At 63.2% G+C, this 23,459-nt stretch overlaps 3 protein-coding genes across 5 annotated transcripts; 1 reads left to right on the top strand and 2 right to left on the bottom strand.

Annotated features, from left to right (window-relative positions):
- The first annotated feature begins 733 nt into the window (after positions 1–733).
- LOC111138844 (progestin and adipoQ receptor family member 6) lies at positions 734–4,226 on the top strand. The gene is made up of 8 exons (XM_022490749.1): positions 734–783; positions 1,312–1,389; positions 1,750–1,877; positions 1,976–2,181; positions 2,367–2,493; positions 2,885–2,981; positions 3,070–3,220; positions 3,485–4,226. Exons 2-8 carry the CDS (start codon positions 1,339–1,341, stop codon positions 3,757–3,759), a joined length of 1,035 nt encoding a protein of 344 aa, XP_022346457.1. The 5' UTR covers positions 734–783; positions 1,312–1,338; the 3' UTR covers positions 3,760–4,226.
- Positions 4,227–4,532: 306 nt separating this feature from the next.
- Positions 4,533–6,393, bottom strand: LOC111139015 (bone gamma-carboxyglutamate protein). Its single transcript, XM_022491101.1, has 4 exons — positions 5,142–6,393; positions 4,974–5,012; positions 4,822–4,891; positions 4,533–4,709 (listed from the first exon to the last, which is right to left on the bottom strand). The coding sequence occupies exons 1-4, from the start codon at positions 5,203–5,205 to the stop codon at positions 4,580–4,582; spliced, it is 303 nt and encodes a 100-aa protein (XP_022346809.1). The 5' UTR covers positions 5,206–6,393; the 3' UTR covers positions 4,533–4,579.
- A 77-nt stretch (positions 6,394–6,470) lies between these two features.
- Positions 6,471–21,890, bottom strand: LOC111139014 (polyamine modulated factor 1). Of its 3 annotated transcripts, XM_022491100.1 has the most exons (7): positions 21,686–21,866; positions 15,643–15,672; positions 12,154–12,176; positions 10,493–10,541; positions 9,280–9,402; positions 8,112–8,307; positions 6,471–6,958 (listed from the first exon to the last, which is right to left on the bottom strand). In XM_022491100.1, exons 1-7 carry the CDS (start codon positions 21,841–21,843, stop codon positions 6,905–6,907), a joined length of 633 nt encoding a protein of 210 aa, XP_022346808.1. In that variant the 5' UTR covers positions 21,844–21,866; the 3' UTR covers positions 6,471–6,904. The 3 variants fall into 3 exon arrangements, with proteins under 3 accessions (XP_022346808.1, XP_022346807.1, XP_022346806.1); XM_022491099.1 differs by lacking the exons at positions 10,493–10,541; positions 12,154–12,176; positions 15,643–15,672 and adding an exon at positions 9,923–10,028 and having other exon boundaries at positions 9,280–9,380; positions 21,686–21,890; XM_022491098.1 differs by lacking the exons at positions 10,493–10,541; positions 15,643–15,672; positions 21,686–21,866 and adding an exon at positions 9,923–10,028 and having other exon boundaries at positions 9,280–9,380; positions 11,687–13,601.
- Positions 21,891–23,459: the final 1,569 nt, after the last annotated feature.

Here is a 23,459-nt window from a genome sequence, read left to right as displayed (position 1 = left end):
GCTCCCCTTTGTCTCACTCCCCGCCCAGGCCTGGCCCGCCTGCCTGCCGCTCTCTCCCTCCTGTCAGCTTGGCTGGCAGGAGCCTGGGACTCTGCCCGAGGAGCCCCGGGCCTGCTGACCCACCGGGTGGGGAGCGCCGGCCACGCTCTGGGTAAGGAAGCTCACCTGGGACGTGACACCCGTTCTGGGGGACCAGAGGAGAAGCGCTTGCTCCAGACCCCTCCTCTGTTTCAATGGCTACAGCACACAGCCCTCCAGAGACCCCAAACCCTACCGCTAAGGGAAGGGACCCCAAGGGAGCTAGGCCCCAGCATCTCCACCCCAACCCGTCCCCCAGGGAGGTGGGCAGCTCGCAGGATGGGTCGGATCACCCCCATCCCACTCCTGGGAGGGGCTACGGGACCCGGGAGGCCTCATCTAAAAGCCGGGCCACAGGGACTAGAGACCGGGTCTGCCTCTGCCCAGCAGGGTCCCCAGCACCCAGGTCAGAGGCAGAGGGCCCGGCAGGAGCAGAGGCCCCGGGACCGGCTGGCGGTGAGGTCCGGAGGCAGCGGCGCACACCCAGACCGCCGCCCCGGGAGGCAGGAAGAGGGGCGGGGCAGGGCTGTATTGTTGCCGCGCTGTTTTGGCGGGGGAAGGGGGGGGAGGGGGAGGGTCCTCCTCTCCCTCCCCCGGGGCAGCTCCACCCGCCGGCTGGCCCAGCCCCTCCAGTGGTGCCAAGGAATGTGCCTGGGCGAGGCAGGAGGGGCCGCGGAGCCGCAGCCACCCGGAGGCAGAGCACAGGTCTGGAGCTGAGGGGTACGGGGCTCAGGAGGGTCGGGGACCCCCGGGGCACATGTGTAGTCTTTAGAGAAGATCCAGGCTCGCCCTGATTCGTTGCGACTCCTGCGGCCATCCGGCCTCTCCCCGAGCCGTGGGCGAGCGCCGTCAGTTTCTGTGCTCGCCCGGCTCCGCCGGCCAGGGGGCGTTCTGGGGCGGGGCGGGGGTGCGCGGATGCTCTCTGCACTGACCTCCCTGACTCAGGCTTCCCCAGAGATGGAAACTGGGGGCTGGGGACCCGGGTCCGGGGTTTGGGACTACTAACCCGGGCTGCCTTCGCGCAGGGGAGCGCCCTGCACTGTCCCGGGCTGAAACTGAGCAGCCCCTCTCACTCGGGAACTGAACGCCCCAGGCGGGGACGGGGGTCACGCGCGCACCTGCGGGCACAGCGCACTCCGGCTCCCGGTGGCCAGGCCCGGCCTGCCTGGGGTGAGAAGGGGCCCGAGGGTGGGGGCAGACACCTGATGCCCTCACCCCGCGCTTTGTCTCTAGGTCACGGCGTGGAGGTGCCCGGCCACCATGCTCAGTCTCAAGCTGCCCCAGCTCCTCCGAGTCCACCAGGTCCCTCGGGTGAGGGGCTTGACCCGCCAGCTCCCCGTCCCCGGGCTTCCCCCTCTGAGCGGCTGGGCGTGGGTGTGGGGGGCTCCCCCCCACAGGAGAAGGATGCTCGTCCACCCAGAGTCCCTTCTTCCCCCCGGCCCCACCTCACCCCTCCCCTCTGGTCCCCTTCCCACTGCCTCCTCGCTTTCTCCTTGGCTCTCTGGGTATTTGGGACCCGCGGTAAGGCGCGGCTCTGAGTTGGCTTGGCTTTGGGGCGGGCGTGACCTCCAGCCCACTCTCTTCGACGCCGCTTGCGGAGGTCTCTCGCGGAGAGAACGGGGCGGGCCCAGTGGCGCCCCCCGACCTTGTACCCCACCTGCCCCCGCACAGGTGTTCTGGGAGGACGGCATCTTGTCTGGCTATCGCCGCCCCAGCAGCTCGGCCCGGGACTGCGTCCTCAGCTCCTTCCAGATGACCAACGAGACGGCCAACATCTGGACTCACTTCCTGCCCACCTGGTGAGCGGCGCCCCGACGGGGTCCCGGGGGGGGGCAGGGGCCGTCGGGCCCGCGAGCGCGGCGGGTGGGCGGCGGGCCTGAGCACCTGCCCGCCGCAGGTACTTCGTGTGGCGCCTGCTGGCGCTGGCGGGGGCTCCGGGCTTCCGGGCGGAGCCGTACCACCGGCCGCTGCTCGTCTTCCTGCTGCCCGCCTGCCTCTACCCCTTCGCGTCGTGCTGCGCGCACACCTTCAGCTCCATGTCGCCCCGCGCGCGCCACATCTGCTACTTCCTGGACTACGGCGCGCTCAGCCTCTACAGCCTGGGTGAGCCCCGCGGGGCCGGGGCGGGAGCGCTCCGGGGGCGGGGCCCGGGACGCTCTGGGGGCGGGGCCGGAGCGCTCCGGGAGCGGCCCCGGTGCTCTAGGGGCGGGGCCGGGCGCGGGCACTCCGGAGTGGGGCGGGCGCGCCCTTGAGACCTCAGCTCCAGCCCCGCCCCCTTCCTCCCCCAGGCTGTGCTTTCCCCTATGCCGCCTACTCCATGCCGGCCTCCTGGCTGCACAGCCGCCTGCACCGGCTCTTCGTGCCTGCCGCCGCACTCAATTCCTTCCTGTGCACCGGCCTCTCCTGCTACTCCCGGTGGGTTTCCCGCCAGTGCGGAAGGGGAAGGCGGAGGGACAGGACACAGCTGGAGGCCCGAGTCACACTGGAGGCCAGCGATGGCGTACCTGCGCCTGGGGCTCTTGACCGACATGAGTAACAGTGGCCCGGCTTACTGAGGACTCCCCGGGTGTCGCTCCAGCGCCCCAGCACCGAACCTGCGCCCTCTCCTTGAATTCTCACGGCCACCCTAGAGCGGCTGGCGGGCGGGTGTCTACCGCCTTCACGGATGTGGTCACTTCCAGAGGCTCCCAGGCCCTAAGGGCTTTCACGGCCACTAAGCTAGTGACAGTCCATCTTGGCCAAAGGACCCCTGACCTTCAGTGACCACCCGCGAGCAAGGGTGGTAACTAGCCTTTCCCTCCCTCAGGTTCCCCGAGCTGGAGAGCCCTGGGCTCAGTAAGGTCCTCCGCACGGCCGCCTTCGCCTATCCCTTCCTGTTTGACAACCTCCCTCTCTTCTACCGGGTAAGGGAGCCCAGGGCTCCTGCCCTCCCCGCTCCCCAGACCCTCACTCCCGAAGGCCCTCCCGGCAGCAACGCTTGTCCTCCGCCAGCTCGGACTGTGCTGGGACAGGGGCCCCAGCTGCGGACAGGACGCGCTGAGCGCCAGCCACGGCTACCACCTGCTGTGCGCCCTGCTCACTGGCTTCCTCTTCGCCTCCCACCTGCCCGAGCGGCTGGCCCCGGGACGCTTTGACTACATTGGTGAGAGCTCAAGAGTGGCGCCCATCCAGGAAGGGGTGAGGGGGACAGCGTCCCAGAGCACAGAGCGAGCCGAGGAACGGGGTACGAGAGCACCCAGGGTCCAGGCGCGCCCTCCCCACACGACAGCGGAACCAGCAGCACGGGTACCGGGGGCCTTCTAGGTTTTCTTACTCCCCGTTTAGAGGAGCAGCCCGCCCAGAGGAGGAGGTAGTCAGGCTGGCCCTGGGAACGGGGTATGCGCCCTGAGCCGCCCGCCCCCCACAGGCCACAGCCACCAGCTGTTCCACATCTGTGCCGTGCTGGGCACGCACTTCCAGCTGGAGGCGGTGCTGGCTGACATGGGATCTCGCCGAGCCTGGCTGGCCACGCAGGAGCCCCCCGTGGGCCTGGCAGGCACCGTGGCCGCGCTGGGCCTGGCGGTGGCCGGGAACCTGCTCATCATTGCTGCCTTCACAAGCTCCCTGTTTCGGGCCCCCAGCACCTGCCCCCTGGTGCAGGGCGGCCCCCTGGAGGGGGGTATGAAGGCCAGACAGCAGTGAGGCCCCCATCTCTGAGCCTGCCCTGGGGGAAGGCAGAAGCCAGGCCTCGGTGCCGGTGCCGGGGAGGAGCCCAGACTCGGGCCTGACGGGTGGGGCACATGGAAGCCTGGAGCCCAGAGTGGCTTTGGAGAGAGGGCGGAGGGGAGAGGGCGGAGGGGAGGAAGGGGCCAGGGCGCTGCGGGCGGCGAGCAAGAGGGGCAGCGAGGGTGTGCTCAGCGGGCCGGGTAAGTGCTGAGGGTCGGAGAGGGGCAGCGCGAGTGCCAGGCTGCCGCTGAAGGCTGGGGACGGGGAGGTGCTGAGGCCCTGATACCTGGTCCCGTTTCTGGCTGCGAGTCTCTGCCAAGCCCAGGGAAGCACTAACAGGACTAACCTAGACCCCCGACCCCGCGCGCTCGGCCTGGAGACCCACCGCCGCCCTGCCTCCCCCCACCAGGCGGCTCTCTGCCCTTCGGGTCTGTGTGGGTGTCCTGGGTGGTGAGGTGGGCTGGGTGGGGGGAGGGGTGCTGGGCTAGAGGGGGGACCCTAATAATTAGACCTTTAGAAAGCTCCCTTCGATGCTTCCAAATAAAGCAGCCAACGGCAGATCTGGGGGAGCACTGAGACTGGAGGCCCGCCTCCCCACCCCCTCCACACCGCCCCCCAAAACCCCACAGACGGACAAAGAATCACGGCCCCAGTTCCTCTTCCCGAGTTTATTCTGGAGCAGCGGGATGATGGGGACCCCACCCTTGCGGGGTGGGGGGCGGGGGGAGAGGCCGGGTGCGGGGCTGGGGGTGCGGGGAGGGCTGCCAGCCGGGCCAGGGCCATCAGGGCGCCCGCTCTAGGCCGTGCCGTAGAAGCGCCGGTAAGCGTCCTGGAAGCCGATGTGGTCAGCCAGCTCGTCGCAGTCGGGGTTGAGCTCGCAGACTTCCCTCCTGGGCTCCAGGGGGTCCGGGTAGGGGGCTGGGGCTCTGACGCGCCGAGAGAGGGGCATCAGCCTCCAGGAACAGCGCCCACGGCCCCAGGGCTCCCCGCGCATCCCCAGGCCCGGTCCGGAGCCACGGGGCCCCGGACAGCACTCACCCCAGCCCGGGGTCCAGGTAGCGCCGGAGCCTCCTCACCACCTCGCTGCCCTCCCGCTTGGCCACGAAGGCTGTGGGGCACAGAGGCGGGCGTCAGGGGGCTCCGGGCCTGCGGGGTGACACGCGCACCCCCCCACGCGCCCTGCCTCATACCTGCTCCTCTGCGGGACTCTGCACCACTGGGTTTCGCATCTGCCGAGGAGAGAGTCTGGTTCAGCCCCGCTCGTCCCGCCCCCACCCCCAGGACAGAGCCCATAGGAGGGAGGGCGGCTGGGCGAGCAGCAGGCAGGGGAGGGGAGGCCGGGCAGGCGGGCCACTCACCGGCCGGGCCCGCCAGGCAGAGCACAGCCAGGGCCAGCAGGGTGAGGACTGTCACGGGCCTCATGGTGCGTCTGTCCTGTCTGTGTCCGTGAGCGGCTGCCGGGGCTGCTGGGCCTCAGTTGGTCTCTCGCTGCGGCCAGCGCCGGCGCCACTTATACTCCCGGTTGAGCCCCGCAGGCGAGGGGGGCGCCCCCTGTGGTGGGGGCGGGTCCCGGGGGACTGTGCCAGGGCCGTGTGGGAGTCATCTGCCCCAGCTCTAAAGGCCAGACCCCGAAGGATGTTGTGGTTGGAACTGGAGCTGCCTGGGCAGGCCCGGCCCCTCCCCAGGGGGCGCACCCCAAGTCCCCCCGCTCCAGCCTCAGTTTGAGCACCAGTGGGCCAGGCCAGGGTTGCGGGGGGAGAGGGGGGCTCCAGGTCTAAAACAGGCTCCGGGAGAGCCGGGCTGCCTCTGGAAGCCTGTGATTTGCACTGCCGGCCAAGGGCAGGAGCCAAACCCCAGGGAGGGGGAGCCCGAGGCAGCGATGCCCTCGTTCACCCAGAGGCAGGGCGGAGGCGCCCATCCCTGCAGGGACGTCAGTGGCAGGCCTGGTGTAGGGGTGGTGGGGACCCTCGCCGGAGCCCCGCGCAGGGGGACAGACAGGGCCTGTGAGATGGAGGCTCCTCCGGTCCTCTGGCTGCCTGGCAGCCTCCCCGAGGTTAACGACTGGGACCGGGCTTCCGAGACAGACGTCCAGCCTGCAAAACCCCACCCCAGCACCCTTGAGGGCCACGTTCCCCCAGCCCAGCCTGGAGAGGATGGGGAAAGGGTGTCCTCATGCCGCCTCGCTGCCTACCCTGCGGCCTGCAGCTGGGCAGGAGCGGGTCTCCCGTGTGAACGCCGCAGGCCTGCTGGGCTCGGGGCAGCCAGCAAGGGTCCCTCGATATCTGCCTGTGTGTCTCCAGTGCCCGCAGCCAAGCCTCCTGGGCGGGCTTTTTCTGGGCCCCACGTGCACCCATCCACTTCACCCGCCGGTCAGAAGACAGGCCCGTCGGCGCGTGTGCACGCGAGTGCACACTCACCCACCACGTGCGAGACGGAGGGGGGCCTGCCTGGGGCCTCCCTCACAGTGAACCCGAGTGGCAGACAAGGGTTGGACTCAGGGGTCCCGGTCTCCGGGTCGAGGGGCTTTGCTGCCCTCCCTGCACGGGACAGCATGCAGTGGTCACGGCGGTGGTCAGCGGCGCCCCCACCAGCCCGCCCGGCCTGGAGGCTCTCAGAGCAGCGCGGGGGCCTCGGCCCGGAGAGACTGGGAGAGGCCCGGGGAGGAAGCGTCCTCGCAGATTACAGTGTAGCAAGTGGAGGAGGTTTATTTACGGATGTGGGGAGAACATGGCAAGGGCCCTGGGGCTGGCCGGCAAGGGGACAATCAGGGCGGCCTGAACACAGATGCCCCGGGCCAGGTCCGGGGGCGCTCAGGAACGGGCGGGCAGGCGGCTGGCCCCGACCTGCGGGACAGAGAGCCTGGGGCCTGATTCCCGGCGTGGGAGCTGCCCGACAGCCCTCGCGTCCAGACACAGGGAAGGGTCTGAAGGGGGGGTGTGTATGCGTGTGTCTGTGTGTGACCCCAAGGGAGCTCCTAAAGCAGAAGGGCTGGTCAGGCCTCATCCTCCGGCTAATTCCATCCACACTCAGGGACTGGCCACCACTTCACTGGTTCTCAGGGGCAGCTGGCCCAGGCCCTTGACCTCGACTGCCCTCTGCTCCTGGTCCGGCGGCCGCCTCCTCACTCGGGCTCCCCCAGCACGCCCAGCAGCTCCTTCTGTTCTCTGTGCAGGGCCTGGCAGCAGCAGGAGGGGACACACAGCACAGAAGAAACCGTAAACCTTCCCCTCCACTCAGCCTGACCCCAGGCCTCTTTCCCCCAACGACACGGAAGGTGTCTCGGCTCAGGTCACAGGCCCAGCAAGGGAGGGGCAGGCAAAGGCCTCTGTGGAAGGTGTCCCCTACTCAGCTAGCGTTTGAGGCCGGCTGGCGGTTGTGGCCACCGAGGCTGGGCCTCCCCAGAGCAGCGCCCAGCCTGAATAAGGGCCCCCGAGTGTCCCCTGACACTAGCAGGGTCGCAGCTGGGCCATGGGCTGGGCCATGGACAGCCCTGCAGGTGCCACACGGAGTCGCGCACCCAGCTTGCCGGGCACCCACCTCCCACACGGTGAGGCTCTCCGGCTGTGTTGGGGCTGCTGTGGCTCTGAGCAGGGGCTGTGCACCCCGCTCCGTGTGCCCCGTCATGAACACAGAAGCTCTGAACGTCAGGGCTGGCCGGTTTGGAAGTCGGGGTCCAGACAGGAGGGTGAGCCCTGGCCTCGTGGGGACAGAGTGGCAGCAGCGGGGAGCACACTGCCTGACGACTCAGCAGGGTGCCCCCAAGAAGGCCCGGGTCAGGACCCTGTGGGTACCTGCTGCCCGGTGCCCCAGAGCCAGGGAGGGTGCGAGCAAGAGGGAAGCGAGCAGGCCACCGGCCCCGCTCCTGCTGCCAGCTCTCCAAGGCTGGGATGTGGGGACCCACTGTCGCGAGGAATGAACAGGAAGGCCTGCCCCGGGAACCCGCAGTGGTTGCGAGTAAAGACCGGCTGCGCGTCTGGATGACGGAGCGAGCCCAGCAGTGGTGCCCACAGCCCTGGACTGGAGCCGCTTTGGGAGTGAGGGAGGGAGAGAGGGGGAGAGGGAATCCCGAGCAGACTCCCTGCTGACTGCAGAGCCGCGCTGGGGCTCAGTCCCACGACCCCGAGAGCGCCGCCTGAGCTGAAACGGGCTCGGACGCTCGACAGACTGCGCCCCCGGGCACCCCCAAATGCACACGCTTCAAAGCTCCTGGGGGGTCTCGTGGAGAACCCCACGGCCACAGGCCACTGAGCCTAACAGGAGGAGCCCGTCCTTCGGGCTGCCACCTGCCATCAGGCCCCACGGCAGGGGACACGACCTGGGACACCCACCTGCCAGGCCTTCTGCCGGGCCCGGGCCCGCTGCTCTAGCTGCTCCAGCTGCCGCCGCCCGGCCAGCACGGCCTCCGCCAGCCGCCGGTTCTCCGCCTCCTGCCGGTGCACCCGGCGCTGCAGCGCGTCCCGCTGCTGCAGGAAGTAGGGCACAGCAGCGCTGCGCACGTCTGCCTCGGGGATCCCGCTGGGGCGCCTGGGGGGCGGGGGCGGGGAGAGCAGGGGTGTGGGTGAGCCTCAAGCGGGCCGGGCCGGCCCCCACTGGTGCGCTTACCCGCCGGCTCTCAGCTCGGGCGCCCGGGGACCCCTCTCCCCGCTCTCCCCGGCCGCCAGCCACAGGCGACCCCGCCCACGTCCAACGCTGCAGGGCAGGAGGCCACCATCCAGCCACAGCCTCTGCCCGTGGGACCCTGCACCCCCGCTCCTCAGCGAGTGGGGCCGCCCTGAGAGGCCCAGCCGGTGCCGGCCGCCTGGGAAGCTACGGCAGGCGGGTCTGGAGGTGAGAGTGCGGGTCCCGAACGCCCCGAGTGAGGACGGGCTGGTTCAGAGGGGCAGGGGGGTGGAAGCCACCAGAGGTTCTTTAAAAAATTCGATTTTCTGGGCGCCTGGGTGGCTCAGTGGGTTAAAGCCTCTGCCTTCAGCTCAGGTCATGATCTCAGGGTCCTGGGATCGAGCCCCGCATCGGGCTCTCTGCTCTGCGGGGAGCCTGCCTCCTCCTCTCTCGCTGCCTGCCTCTCTGCCTGCTTGTGATCTCTGTGTGTCAAATAAATAAAATCTTGAAAAGAAAATCGTTTTTAGCTCTAAAACCCAATTCTCTTGTGTGTTAAGGTCATAAAGCATAAAAAACTGGAAGGTTTGAGAAAGGTGTTTCCTGCCTCTGGCCTAAATTCAGGCAGGGGGTGTCGGGGAAGGCAGGAGCTCAGGATCCCCCCATCCTGTGTGGGGCGCCCCGAGCCACGGGAAGGTCAGCTTTGGGGGCGCATGGTAGGGGTCCCCTAAATACTGTGAAACGGACAAGTGACTAAAACCCGGCCAGACAGGCACTGCAAAACCGCCAGGTGGGTCCCGAGATGAGCCCCCCCGGAAGGACAGCCCCCCGTGGGCCGTGAGCCCCCAACAGCACCCGCTGGCTCCAGGGCTCGCCTTCCCGGGGGGCCACGCTTCTCACCAGGCCGGCTCTGTGCGGTCTTTGCCTTCTTCCACGATCCTGTCCAAGGCGTCCAAGACCGCCTCCAGGTTCCCCTCCGCTTTGATCTCAGAGATCTCCTCCTGAAGGGCAGGCGGGCCACAGCTCTAAGACGCCGGACAAGCCCACGGGGACCACACGCGCAGGACCGGTAAGATTTTGGCTAATTTCTGTGTCTTCATACCAACATTCCAACTTCTCTCCGTGTGGCTTATAATAATTAAGGACAGAAAGTACCAAACGGACAGCAGAGCCTGCCCAGCCCCTCGGGGTGCCGCCACCTGGGCCCAGCGTGGTGCCGCGGACGCACATGGGCGTGGAGCCCTCTGGAGAGACCACGATTACTCCGACACGCGAACACAGCCCTGGCCTCTTTCGCACTCCCCGCAGCAGGCCGCGCCACGGTTGCCCACAGTTCCGTGTCGCTCTGCGTCCCGGACACTGGGGACACGGGGAGGACAGGAGCCCGCGGGGCAGCGGGCACACGCCCCAGCCCCGGTCCACGAGAGCAGGGCCACACCAGAGAACTGACAGTGGCCACGGCAGCCCGCAGCCACAGAGGGCAGCGCTGAGCCCTGGGGAACCCCGAGGGCCAGCACGCCCTGCTGGGCTCCTTCCCACTCACCCGGATGGACGCCTGCAGCTGGGCGACAAACTTGTCGTGGATCCGCTGGGTCACGTCAGGCTGCAGCTGGCAGAGACGCCTGTAACAGTCGCTGAATCTCTGGTAGCTGGCGGGAAGGACAAACAGCAGGCAGAGGGTCAAGCGCACGGCCAGCCTGCGCCCAGCCTGGCCACCCCTGCCTCCCTGCCGCAGGGGCCGCCGGTCAAGTCCACGGCCCCGGGGGAATACTGTGGCGGTCATCCGGCCCCACTCAGCCGCATCTGATCCCCAGGGCCCTCACCGCCCCACAGCAGAGCCCAACTAAGCTCTGGGGTCTCCCCTTACAAGTGGGTCACCCCCGTCCAGCCACGGTGCCTCAAATCACCGCGAACTAAGACTCCGTGCCGGCCGCCCCCAGTGTCCAACCCGCTCCCCGGGGGGTGCTGCTGCGGGGGTGGGCTGCAGTCCTTGAGAAGCTCTGGTCACTCCAGTAGGACAGGACAGGGCCGGACAGGTGGCCTCTGGCAGAGGGTTCCTTCCTCTGTAAAGGAGCCACATGGGAAGGAAGCCCCTTCTGTGGGAGGGGACAACCTGTGCAGGCGGCAGTGGCTCCAGCTCCGGGCCTCCACGGGAGCTTGGCCTGAGGGCAGAGCTCATGCCCTGAGGAGGCTGAACGGAAGAGGGGAACTGGGGTGTCCGAGGACATCATCACGCGCTGAAAACACCAAACCAGAGCCACCCCACCTTGGGGCTGCTAGTTAGTGGGGTAATGGATTCCTCTTACTGTCATGCCTTTTTTAAAAAAATTTTTTAAAGATTTTATTTATTTGAGGGAGAGAGAGAGAGCATAAGCCCAGGGTTGGGGGAGCGGCAGGCAGAGGGAGACGGAGATGCGCCCCGAGCAGGGAGCCCGATGCGGGGCTCGATCCCAGGGCGGGATCATGATCTGAACCGAAGGCAGACGCTTAACCGAAGGAGCCCCTGGGCGCCCTGTTTGCGCCCTGTAAAAGGAGGTCTCTGTCCCGGCTATTGGAAGCTGGTCCCTGGATCCATCCTCGTAGCTGGAAGGATCAGAGGGTGCCCAGGACACTCCCCGTGGCTGGCTCTCTTGGACAAAGAAGTTCAAATAAGGCAACGGAGTCTCTTGCCTTTTCCCTCCCCACTCCCTGCTTTCTCGTCTCTCTCTCTCCCTTCTCCCTCCAGCCTGTCCACTGTCTGCCAGGGTGCTGGCCACCAACCAGGTACTGGGTGATCTTGGGGGAGGGAGCCGCACGGCCTTCCTGGGGTGTCCACGGGAGCACACGTGGACATCGGGATGGCCGCTCGTGGGGGGCACTTTGAAGGCAAAGGCTCTTAGAATGGTCTTTAAGCTGGGGTGGGGGGAGCGCAGTGACCTGCAGGAGCGTCTGAGCCCGGAGTCCCCAAGCACACAACAGCCCACACTGCGCTCGGCGGGGGATCGGACGCTCCCCAGCTGTGTGGCCAGACTGGGGGGCCGCGGGACACACAGGGTGTTGGGTCCCTGGAAGCCCGTGCCTAGCCCCCGCTCGCTTGGGGTTCACTGCTGGTCCCCCTCTCTCATGGCTCCCGGCCTTCCCAGCCAGCTCCTGCCTACACGATGTCTGTGGAGAGGGTGACACCTGTGCGTGCACGGGGGGCCTGCAAGGGACACCTGCCAGCCCACAGGACACCTGTGAGCCTGCTGTTCAACCGCCCCAGACACGAAGTCCTGTCGTCTGCCAGCAAATGATATTAGAAGCAAGGCTACCGCCTCCTGGCCCGCACCTTCCTGGTGCCCCGGGTGGCTGCGGTCCTCTGTCTGGAAACGCTCCGCATGCGCGGCGCCACTGTCGTCCTGCGACTGCGGCTCGAGCTCGGACACCCTGGAAACTGGCACACGCAGGCGGCCAGACCTTTATTTCTGGAAGGCGGCCTGCAAGCCTCTGCCAGCGGCTCCACGTGAGGGGACGGTCTCTCCGTCGTGACGGTCCCCGCTGGACACCAGCACCTGTGGGGGCTAAACCCTGCCCCCGTGAGCAGGAGCAGGGACAGAGGGCGGCACCCTTCAGCCTCGGCGGGGCCCAGGCGTCTTGTGTTCTGCCAGCCCCACTCGCCACGCAGTCTGTGGCTACACGAGGAATGTGGCGACGCAGGACATCCGGCCAAGCGGGCTGAACTGAAACTGGGTAATTGTGGCTTCGGAAAGACTTGGCTCGGACACGAGATCCTGCTCCTCCTCTGGGCCCGCTTGCCGGCAGAGGGTCTGAGTGGGCCCCTGTCCTGCGCTCCGGCATCCCGTGGTGGTGGTGGTGAGGATGTGGGGTCCAGGGACCAGGGACAGGCCGTCGCCCACCGGTGCTGCTGTGGGGGTCACTGCGTGGCCCGCTGGGCTCCGAGGACTCAGTGACAGCAAAGCCACACGCAGATCCCGGGAACAGTGACCGCCAGCCGCAGGGGAGCGGAGGGCGGGCGGCAGGACTGCAGGACGGCGTGGGAGAGACGGAGGACAGGGATCCTGGCTTTGTTGGACACTGCGATGTCACTGCCGCGCCTGCTTGTGTAAGGCTCACGGCACGACGCTGTGACTCTCACACGGTGAAAGAACGACCACGAGAAGCGCAGCCAACACCCTCCAGCTCGCGGAGACACAGAAAACCGGGGAGGAACAGCTTCTCCTCGCGGCAGGCGCTCTCGCGGCCGACGCCCCTCACAGAGCGGCGCACGCCACGGTCAGGCCCATGGACACCGCGTGCCCCGGGCGTCCTCACCCTCTAGCTGACGCACGTGCCTTTGTCTGCCCTCCTCTGACCCCCCTCCCCACCCCATGAGTTCCTTTCTTGAGAGCAGGGACAGGCTCAGGAACAGTTTAAATGCCCTTATGACTCCTAAAAACATACTTTCAGAGAAAAGCAGGTCAAGGGATGCGTTCGGGGCCGTCACGCTCCCTACACTGTCACCTCCCTGGATCTCCGGGGTGCCCGGAGCTGTGCTGGAGGCAGCTGCAGCCCAGCACCCCACCCCCCACCCAGGGCCAGCGGGTGTGCACTGATCGGGCAGAGGAGTCCCCCCTCAGGAGCAGCCCAGGGGGGCCTCTCTGCAAGCCCCCTTCAGCCCCTGCTGGGACAGTGCCCCGGCCTTGGCCTTCCAAGGGCACGCGAGGGGCCAATCAGCTGCGTGTGGCCACGTGCACTGGTTCTGCGGCTCAGCGCCTGTCCGCCTGCCTGGGTTCAAACCCTACCTCTACCGCTCGTCGCGTGAGTGACGTGGGACAGCGTCCGCACCTTTCCGAGCCTCGGGTTCTGCTCTGCCGGGCGGGGGAGTAACTGTCCGCACTCCCCGAACTCCTGCGAGTCACGTGTGTGACGCACCCAGCACAGGCCCCGCGCGCAGACGAGCCCTGTCAGGAGCACTGATTCCACCGCAGGCCTCACTGCGCCCACAGAAGTACCCAACAGTAAGCTGGCTTCCCGGAGTCCAGAAGCCTCCCAGCAGACGGCAAGAGCTCCCTAACAGCGTCCTGGTGGCAGACGCCCGCTCGAGGCCAGCCCAGCGGCAGGAAGATCCCACTGGCCGCACGACAGAGAAAAGGCTAAGTTGTGGCCCCCCCAAAAGAGGGCTGTATTTATCACCAAAGTCACTGTTTGAAATGTATTTACTAATTATCAAAACACAAATGAGTGTATTAACTGACTTTAATCTAGTTCTTCTCTTATATTCTTTTAAGTTTTTTTTTTAAAGATTTTATTTATTTATTTGACAGAGAGACAGTGACAGAGGGAACAGAAGCAGGGGGAGTGGGAGAGGGAGAAGCAGGCCTTCCGTGGAGCAGGGAGCCCGATGCGGGGCTCGATCCCAGGACTCCAGGATCAGGACCCGAGCTGAAGGCAGACGCTTAATGACTGAGCCACCCAGGCGCCCCTTTAGTTAGTTTTTAAAGTAACCTCTGCCCCATGTAGGGCTGGAACTCAGCACCCCGAGATCTAGAGCGCCCTGCTCTCCAGCCCGCGCTCCACGGGAACTGAGACCCCCCCATGGTCTGAACTCAATGAAGGAGCATCTCATTAACTGCACTAAAAACTCAAACTGACTTTACCACACGAGTTTATTTTTTTAAAGATTTTGTTTGAGACAGAGAGTGTGCAGGAGCAGGGGAACGGCAGGTAGAGGGGGAAGCAGGCTCCCCGCAGAGCAGAGAGCCCAATGTGGGGCTCAATCCCAGGACCCGAGATCATGACCCGAGCCAAAGGCAGGCCTGGACAGACTGAGCCACCCCAGCGCCCCATATCACGGAGGTTTAACTTAAAAAAATTACCCTCAAAATACCGAAGCCCAGAATCAAGCCCCCACGGTCGGTCAGTGCAGGGCTTTGCAGATGGCTCCGCCACTGCCCACCGCCCACCCCCGCTGGCCTGCAGCTCTAAGGGAACACCCCCCGCCGCGAGCGCCCCTCCACCGACCGTCCACCAGAGGGCGCCTCGGCCCAGCCCCGGGATGGGGCACTCAGAGCCCGCGAGAGGCTGGGGGTCTGACACGCCCACCACCGCCCGCTGCCGCGCTCACCAGCAGGTGCTTGTCGGTGGCTCCTTCCCGCTGCCCCTTCCCGGTGCGGGCTCAGCGGGCAGCCTCAGGCCTGAGAGGGCGGAGGGAAGCCAAAACAAGAAATGCTCCTTGAGGACAGCACGGGTCTGTGATGCATGATGACGACTGCGGCGAAAAGTTAGCTTTTAAAAACTCATCTTCAGGGACGCCTGTGGCTGAAGGGACGCCTGGGTGGCTCAGCTGGTTGGACGACTGCCTTCGGCTCAGGTCATGATCTCGGAGTCCCGGGATCGAGTCCCGCATCGGGCTCCCAGCTCCATGGGGAGTCTGCTTCTCCCTCTGACCTTCTCCTCGCTCATGCTCTCTCTCACTGCCTCTCTCTCAAATAAATAAAGAAAATCTTTAAAAACAAAAACCAAAACAAAAACTCATCTTCATTAGGGGTGCCTGGGTGGCGAGGGGTCGGCCTTCCCACTGGGTCGTGATCTCCGGGTGCCCGGCGTCTTCTTCCCGTCCCTCCGCGCCTCTCCCTGCTCGAGCTCTGGCTCTCTCTCAAGTGAGGACACAGGCCCCTTGCAACCTAAACTTTTACTGCTTGGAAACTTCGGAAACTACCAGAAACTTAATAGTGAGAATCTGAAATTGCAGTACTTTTTCTGAAAAAGACTTCTTCTGATTTGATAAACATTAACAAAAAGATTTTTAAAAATCCCTCAAAGTAACTGTACAGCAGCCCCCTTACCCACGCGCACGCACGCCAAGACTCTGAGACCGGACAGTGTCGAACCCCACAGTGCTGCTTCTCCTGTGCGGACCCAGCACCATAAAGCTTAATTTATGAACCAGGTGCTGTAAGACGTGAACGACAATGTAACAACAACCGTTCTGTAAAACATCCTCATAACAGCAATACTGCAGTACAGTCGCGTGAATGGGGTCTCTCCACAGCCCTGCGTCTCCAGTAGCTGCTGCGGAGAAGGGGAGAGGCCTGGGGGCGGAGGGGCACGGCTTCCCACCAGGAGGGGCTCCGCTGTGCTGCTCCGCGGGCTGGGAACCGGGCAGTGGGGTGCAGGCAGAATACTGACCTGGGCTGGGCCAGGCGCGAGGAGGGGGGACCGAAGGCGCAGAGAATCCCGAACCCGTCCAAACAGCTTTCTGACCCCACACCTGTTTCCCTCCCCAGCTCCCGATGATGGCACCACCCTGCACCCGACCACTGCAAGATGGGAGTCCTGGTGTCCCTGTCCCTCCTCTCCCCTGTGTCCTACCCCCTAGTCGCCTCTGTCTGCACCGCCTCAGGCTGCTGTGGCCCCTACCAGGCAGTTAGACACCGGACTCTGGGCGGAGGAGCTTTTCAAGATCAGACAGATCGTCTCAGACTTCCAAAAAAAAAAAATGGAACAGCTTAAAAAAACAAAGCCCAAACTAAACTAGTAACGGTCATTTGTAAAAGATTATAAAATGTAACGCGTCAACTAGTCAACTGCAATGTTATTTTTTTAAGATTTCATTTTTTTAAGGAATGTCTATACTCAACGGACAGGCCTGAACCTACTACCCCAAGACCAAGAGGTGCACTTGCCGGCCACTGAGCCGCCCGGCGCTCCTGCACCCGCAACTGTAATACTAGAGAAAGATCATACTCATGTGGGGTCTGCGTGCTTCCCCCCATAACCTGGCTTTAAAATTTAACATCATAATGTGATCATTTCCCATGAACAGAGTTTATTCAAAATGGAATTTTATTCTTTTAAAAGATTTTACTTATTTATTTGAGAGGGAGAGAGAAAGCACAAGGAGGGGGAGGGGCAGAAGGAGAGGGGGAAGCAGGCTCCCCCTGAGCAGAGAGCCCGACGCAGGGCTTGATCCCAGGACCCTGAGATAATGACCTGGGCTGAAGGCAGATGCTTAATCCAGAGTCACCCAGGCACCCCCAAAATAGAATTTTATTATTTTTTAAAAGATTATATTTATTTGACAGAGATCACAAATAGGCAGAGAGGCAGGCAGAGAGAGAGAAGGAAGCAGGCTCCCTGCTGAGCAGAGAGCCCCATGCGGGGCTTGATCCCAGTACCCTGGGATCATTACCCGAGCCAAAGGCAGAGGCCCCAACCCATTGAGCCACCCAGGCTCCCCTGGAATTTTAAATACCAGGAGAGTACTTTCTTAGTCTGAGCTACTATACTTGTGTAACTCCCATTCTTCAAATGTTGGACATTTTAGGTGATTTTCAATTATTTTCCACTAAACATGTTCCTATGATAAATATCTTATTCATTTATTTATTAAATATTTTATTTATTTATTTGACAGAGATCACAAGCAGGCAGAGAGGCAGGCAGAGAGAGAGAGGAAGGGAAGCAGGCTCCCCGGCGAGCAGAGCCTGATGCAGGGCTCGATCCCAGGACCCTGAGATCATGACCTGAGCCAAAGGCAGAGGCTTAACCCACTGAGCGACCCAGGTGCCCCTAAATGAAAAACATTTCTATATGTAAAAAAAATAAATAAATAATGGGCGAAACATTTGAATCAGCAGTTCTCCAAAGAAGACACGGCAGCGTAAAGAAGCGTGTGGACGGGCTAGGCCCGGGAGTCCGGAGGAAAGCGCGGACCTGCGGCACGTGAGACGCCACTGGGCGCGCAGCCGCGGGCCACCAGCAGACAGACCGCCCGTGAGGAGCGCGGAGAGGGTGTGGGCAAACCGAGCCGGTGGAAACGCAGAACAGCACAGCCGCGCCGGAGGACGGTCCCCAGACCGTGAAACCGGAGTGACGAGCGAGCCGCCACGGCAGGGGCCTCCCCAGCAGAGCGGAGCACACCTGCGCGGCGCGCGCTTCCCGGCACCGTTCCTGACTCCCGGTCCCGGGAGAAGAGCCCCGCCGCGTGCCGGTCAGCGCAGCCGCAACGAAATGGGGAGGGAGAGCCACACGACAGAATGCAATCCAGGCATAAAAGGACGGAAATCCTGACACGGCGACAGGGACGAACCCTGAAACCCTTCGTCATGCGAAGTGCGAGAGGCCGGCCGCGTCAGGCCAGGCGCGGTGCGCTCCGTGCGGACGGACAGTCCAGACCAGGCAGGTGCACACAGAGGGAAGACGGTGACCGCGGGGAGCTGGGGAGAGGAATGGGGAGTGACTGCTAACGAACACGAGGTTTCTTTCTGCGGTGATGAGAATGTTCTGGAACTAGAGAGTGGCGATGGGTGTACAAGTCTGCGAGTGTGCTCCGCGCCATGAGGGTAGATTCCCCGGTATACGAATTGAACAACTTCTTCCTCCCCGGCCGCTTGAAGCCTGGCGGCCATCACGAAGGACGCGGCAACTATCCGGAGCGGAAGTTCATGACCAACCAACGACTTCAGCAGAAACAGATGGTCCCTGACGTCCTTCACCCCGGAAAGGCAACGGTACCTGAGACAGAAATTCGCGAAACACTAGCCACAATGTATAAGACGACAGCAGATGTCCATCTGCATTTGGATTCAAACTCCAGATCCAGAGCGGCTGGGGCAGCGCGACCGGCTTCGGCGTGATTTATGATTCGTGGACAACGCAAAGAAAAACGAGCCCGAACACTGACGCACAAGACATGGTCTATACGAGAAGACAAGACAAGAAACGGTGAAAGAACGCCAGGAACAGAATGCAGACGGGGCTGCGGCCGCCCGCGTGGGCGCCGGCGGAGAGAAGCGAGGCGGAGGCTGGGCGAGAGCAGCAGCGGAGCCGCCGCGGCGCCTGCACCTGTCACGGCTCTGCAGACTCCGCGCAAGAGGAGTCAACCAAGACTGTTAGAAAAAAACAAGAATTAAACAACTATGAAAATATAAAAGATAGCAGAATTTGTAGAAACCAGCAGTATTCATATGAAAATTAACAGGATTTATTTTTAAGATTTTATTTATTTGCCAGAGAGAGAGCACAAGCAAGGGGAATGGCAGGCAGAGGGAGAAGCAGGCTCCCCACTGAGCCGGGAGTCCGATGCGGGGCTCGATCCCAGGACCCTCGGATCATGACCTGAGCTGAAGGCAGACGCTTAACAACTGAGACCTCCAGGCATCCCTGGCTTTTTAAAAACCTCTCAGAAAACTAGAAACACACAGAGACTTTCATAATTTTTCAAAAATACATAGCCAAACTGTTTTTATTTTAAAGATTTTATTTACTTAGACAGAAATCACAAGTAGGCAGAGAGGCGGACAGAGAGAGGGGGAGGCAGGCTCCCCACAGAGCAGAGAGCCGATGCGGGGCTTGATCCCAGGACCCTAGGATCATGACCTGAGCCGAAGGCAGAAGCTTTAACCCACTGAGCCACCCAGGCGCTCCAATACATAGCCGAAACTTAAACACTGTGGAGAAGAAGGAAGAAGGCAAAGACGATTACATCACTGTTTACTACTGCGAATCCTTGATGACGATGTGGGTGAATCTCACAAAGGCAGCGTCGAGGAAAAGAGTCCAACGTAAAAGATCACAAACCACAGGATTCCTTCCATTTAATAAAGCGTGGCGGAGGGGGGGTACCCAGACAAAATTAATGTCTGGTTAACAAAAGGCAGGAAAGTGGTTACCCTTCCAGCTGAAGGTGAAGATGGGAGGGGGCGCCTGGGCACTTTCTGGGGGTGTTCCGGATCTGGGTGCTGGTCACAGGGGCGTGCTCATTCGCGGAAATGGTATCAGGCTGAACACTGGTGACCTGCGCACCCTGAGGAGGTTACACTTCAGTAAGAGCGGAGCAAGACTACTGGATACAAGTATCTCACAAAAAGCAATAGTTTCTCTAAGTCATCAGTAACTAATTTTTTTTTAAAAGATTTTATTTATTTATTCGACAGAGAGAGAGATCACAAGTAGGCAGAGAGGCAGAGAGAGAGAGAGAGGAGGGGAAGCAGGCTTACCAGGTAGTGACCTAGTAAGAATGCGTGAGTTCTTTAAAAGAACGTTAAAACTCTGTAGAACGGGCGCCCGGTGGCTCAGTGGTTAAGCATCTGCCTTGAGCTCCGCTTCTCCCCCTGCTGCTGCTCTCCCTGCTGAGCTCCCTCCTTCTCTTTCAGTCTCCCTCTCTGACAAATAAATAGAATCTTTTTTTTTTTTTTAAATTTTATTTTTCATAAACATATAATATCTTTTTATCCCCAGGGGTACAGGTCTGTGAATCGCCAGGTTTACACACTTCACAGCACTCACCATAGCACATACCCTCCCCAATGTCCATAATCCCACCCCCCCAACCCCCCTCCCCCCATTAACCCTCAGTTTGTTTTGTGAGATTAAGAGTCACTTATGGTTTGTCTCCCTCCCAATCCCATCTTGTTTCATTTACTCTTCTCCTACCCCCTTAACCCCCCATGTTGCATCTCCTCTCCCTCATATCAGGGAGATCATATGATAGTTGTCTTTCTCCGATTGACTTATTTCGCTAAGCATGATACCCTCTAGTTCCATCCATGTCGTCGCAAAAGGCAAGATTTCATTTCTTTTGATGGCTGCATAGTATTCCATTGAGTATATATACCACATCTTCTTTATCCATTCGTCTGTTGATGGACATCTAGGTTCTTTCCATAGTTTGGCTATTGTAGACATTGCTGCTATAAACATTCGGGTGCACGTGCCCCTTCGGATCACTACGTTTGTATCTTTAGGGTAAATACCCAGCAGTGCAATTGCTGGGTCATAGGGTAGTTCTATTTTCAACATTTTGAGGAACCTCCATGCTGTTTTCCAGAGTGGTTGCACCAGCTTGCATTCCCAAAATAAATAGAATCTTAAGAAAATGAGTCTGGAAAAAAAAAACCTGGAGGAAACGAGGAGGCCGGGGGCAGAAAAGGAAAGCCACATGACTGACAAGAGCGATGAGGGTTATGTCCGAAGCTGCGAGGCAGCGGGACACGCGAATTACCACACTGTGGACAGCCCTGTCCACGCCTTCAGAGCAGCAGGGGTTAGGTGGTGGACACCGGTGCCGGTGAGGATGGAGGAGACAGGAACAGCTTTTCTGGAAAGCGATCTGACAAGGCAGAGGCGGGTGTGAACCCCAGAATCCAGGGCCCCTCTCCCTTACCCTCGTGCAGAAATGCCAGCGCTCGTGCAAAAGCAAGGACAAGGACAGTCGCCCAAGCAGGAGCTGTAGAGGACGGGCCCAGAGGTGGCCAGGGGTCTGCCACCGGCTGGGTGAGCGCCAGATGTCTATCAGGGAATGAAAGGCAGCCGGAGCGGCCCTGCACCACAGGCACGGAGGATACGTGGTGACAGCTTAAAGCAAGCGGTGTTCAGTGAAAACGGCCTACGCAGCCCGCTTATCACTCACGTGCTTACAAACAGGCACGGAACATGTTTTACAAGGAGGCAAACACAGCAATGTCCCCTCCTTGCACTTGCTAACCCAGATGCCCCCCCCCCCGCCGCCGCTCTACTCCTCTACCCCGACTCCCTTCTCCTGATGGCCCTGGACACCGGCTCCACGAGAGCAGGCGCCCTCCGGCCCGACCGCGGGTCTACCTCCAGCTCCTGCAGCACCGCCGGCGACACTGCGGGCAAGTACTCATACACCTATAACCGGAGGACACGGAGCCCACGGAAAGTGAGGCCTATGTAGAGGGGAGAGGAAGACACGAAGGGGGGGAGGGGCCAAAACCGCAAATACCTAAAACACAGGGGGGACCTCGCCTGGGCAGATCTCGGCGGTGGCTTACGACGGGTCCACAAGAACAACAACGGATGCTTTATCAGGTTCCTTCCTACGGAGAACTGCACGAAGGCCACCAGCTGCCCCCCCACCCCCCGGCAGGCCTGACGACCTCCGGGCCTTTGCGCAAGCCTCGTCCGTAGCCTTTTCCCCGTCGCTCCCTCCTCCAGGTTCCGCTCGGCGTCACGTCCTCTGCGGCTCCCTCCCCGCGCTGCCCTCCAGCCCGGCGCCCGCCCACGGTCTCGGCAAGCCCGGCGCCCGTTCCCCGCGCGTCTGCCCCCAGGGACGCGCGGCGCCCGGACCTGTACGCACTGCAGCCGCGCGCGCAGGGACCGCCGGCGCTCGGTGCGGGTCTGGGGCGCGGGGAGCCCCGCCGCAGCCCACCCGCGGGGGCACGCCCCGCCGGCCGAGCGCCCAGCTCCCCGCCCCGCCCCCAACGGCGCGCGCGCGCGACCACGTGACCACGGGTGGATCCCGGCCAGTCACGACCCGGGCGCGAGGCCACGTGACCGGCCGCCGCCGCGCCCCTTCCCTGGCCTCTCGCTTCCCGCCCCTTACCTCCCGGCAGCGACCAGCTTCTGGAGGAAAGTTTCCACCAAGGTGTCGAGGAGCTTCACCCTCGGGATGGTGGCGCCGGGGGGCACGGCTGGACACGACCCTTCAGGCCCCTTTTCCTCGCAGTCGCCGTCTGCGTGGACGCGGCGCGCTGCGGCCATGTTGAACCCCGACCGCCAAATCTAACGGGCTCGCTCGCCCCGCCCCCGGGCCCCCCGATTGGCCGGCCCGGCACCGGGCGCCTCCGGTTGGAAGCGGCGGGTGTCCGTCACCGAGCCGCGCGGGGCGGCGGGGAGCGGCGCGCTCGGGCGGGCAGGCGGACCACTCGCAAGCCGACGCCCGGGGGCTCAGTAAAAAGGTTTAATCACACGTCAGAGACTTCGTACAGTGCGACAGTGGGTGTCCGCCGCTCGTGTTCACAGCAGTCCAGTGTGCCCGCCGCCCCGTTGTCCCGCGTTCCTTCCGGGGCGGGCCACGGACCAGCCCCCCGCAAGTCCAGCGGCCGCCGCCTTCGGCCCTCTGCCCACCCGGGCGCTCCGTAACCCGAGGCCACCCGCCCCCTGACGGGCTGGGTGGGAGCCCAGGGGCCGGGTGCGAGAGAGGGAGGTGGGCAGAGGGAGAGGTGGAGGAAGGAGGGAGCGATGGACAGAGGGAGAAAGAGGTGGACAGAGGGACAGCCGGACAGAGGGAGAGGTAGAGAGGGCGGGGGGGAGGTGTGCGGCACCCCGCATGGGGAGCTCGGGGGAAAGCAGTGTGAGCGCACGCACGCCCCCTCCTGCCACCGCCCGGCCCCGTGGCCAGCGTGGGGCCCACGGCAGACGGGCCTCTAGGGAGGAGGCGTGGGGCGGAAGCGCGGAGACTGCAGGGACAGGGGCCCTGGCCTCCACCCTCCTGGTGGCTCTTGGGCAGGTGGGTGACTGAGGGGCAGTGGGTCAGAGTCACCTGTGCGCCCTGGTGTGGGGGGGAGCCACTAGGGGACAGACACTGGGGGACACCTGCCAGAGGAGGAGAGGGGACACAAAACCAAAGGGAGGTGAAGGGGGTTCGCCCTCAAAGATCTGACAGACCCAGGTGGGCAGACGTGGAGAAGCGGGGTCTGGCTCTGACCTGGCCAGGGAGACGGAAGGGGGCAGCCGTAGAAGTGTCAAGGCCTCGGGTAGCTAGCACCTTTCCCGGCACCGCGGCCTTTCCCGGGGTGGGACCGATGAGAGGTGGGAAGGGTCCTCCAGACACACATGTGCCTTCTGTGGATGCGGCGGCCTGGGTGGCAGCGGCGCGTGGGGGAGGAGGAGCGCCGGGCGGCTGCCAGGGCAGTGCCGGCTGGTAAGTGCAGCGGTCGTGAGCAGGTGGTTCGCGCCCGCTCCTGACTCTCCCAGCACCCCTCGGGAGGCCTGTGACCGGGAAGGCTCTTCACTGGGATGAGGAGAGAAACACCAGTGGTTTCACGACTCGGAGGCTCCCGCTGTGAGGCCTGTGTGTCCGTGAGTCCCGCTGACCCGGGTGCAGACACGGGCGGCCCCACTGCCTAGGGCCCAGAGCTCCACTGGGCCGCCCCGGACCGGCTGTTCTCTCCACTTGGCAGGCCTCTAGTCGCCCCGGGCCTGCACGTCCGGGGGCTGCTGGCTCGGAATGTGGACGGGACAGACAATCGGGATTGAGGGAAAAGCCGCGTTTTCCACCTTTCTGAGGAAGGGGTGGGCTCTGACTGCAGGACTGGCGCTTCAGCAGGACTGACAGTACCTAGTTCACAGGTGTTAAAAAACACACACACAAGATA

The sequence above is a fragment of the Enhydra lutris genome, unplaced genomic scaffold, assembly GCF_002288905.1.
Source record: "Enhydra lutris kenyoni isolate GAN:26980312 unplaced genomic scaffold, ASM228890v2 scaffoldscaffold94, whole genome shotgun sequence".
Taxonomy (NCBI): Eukaryota; Metazoa; Chordata; class Mammalia; order Carnivora; family Mustelidae; genus Enhydra; species Enhydra lutris.
This window is presented reverse-complemented; position numbering and strand designations above follow the sequence as displayed.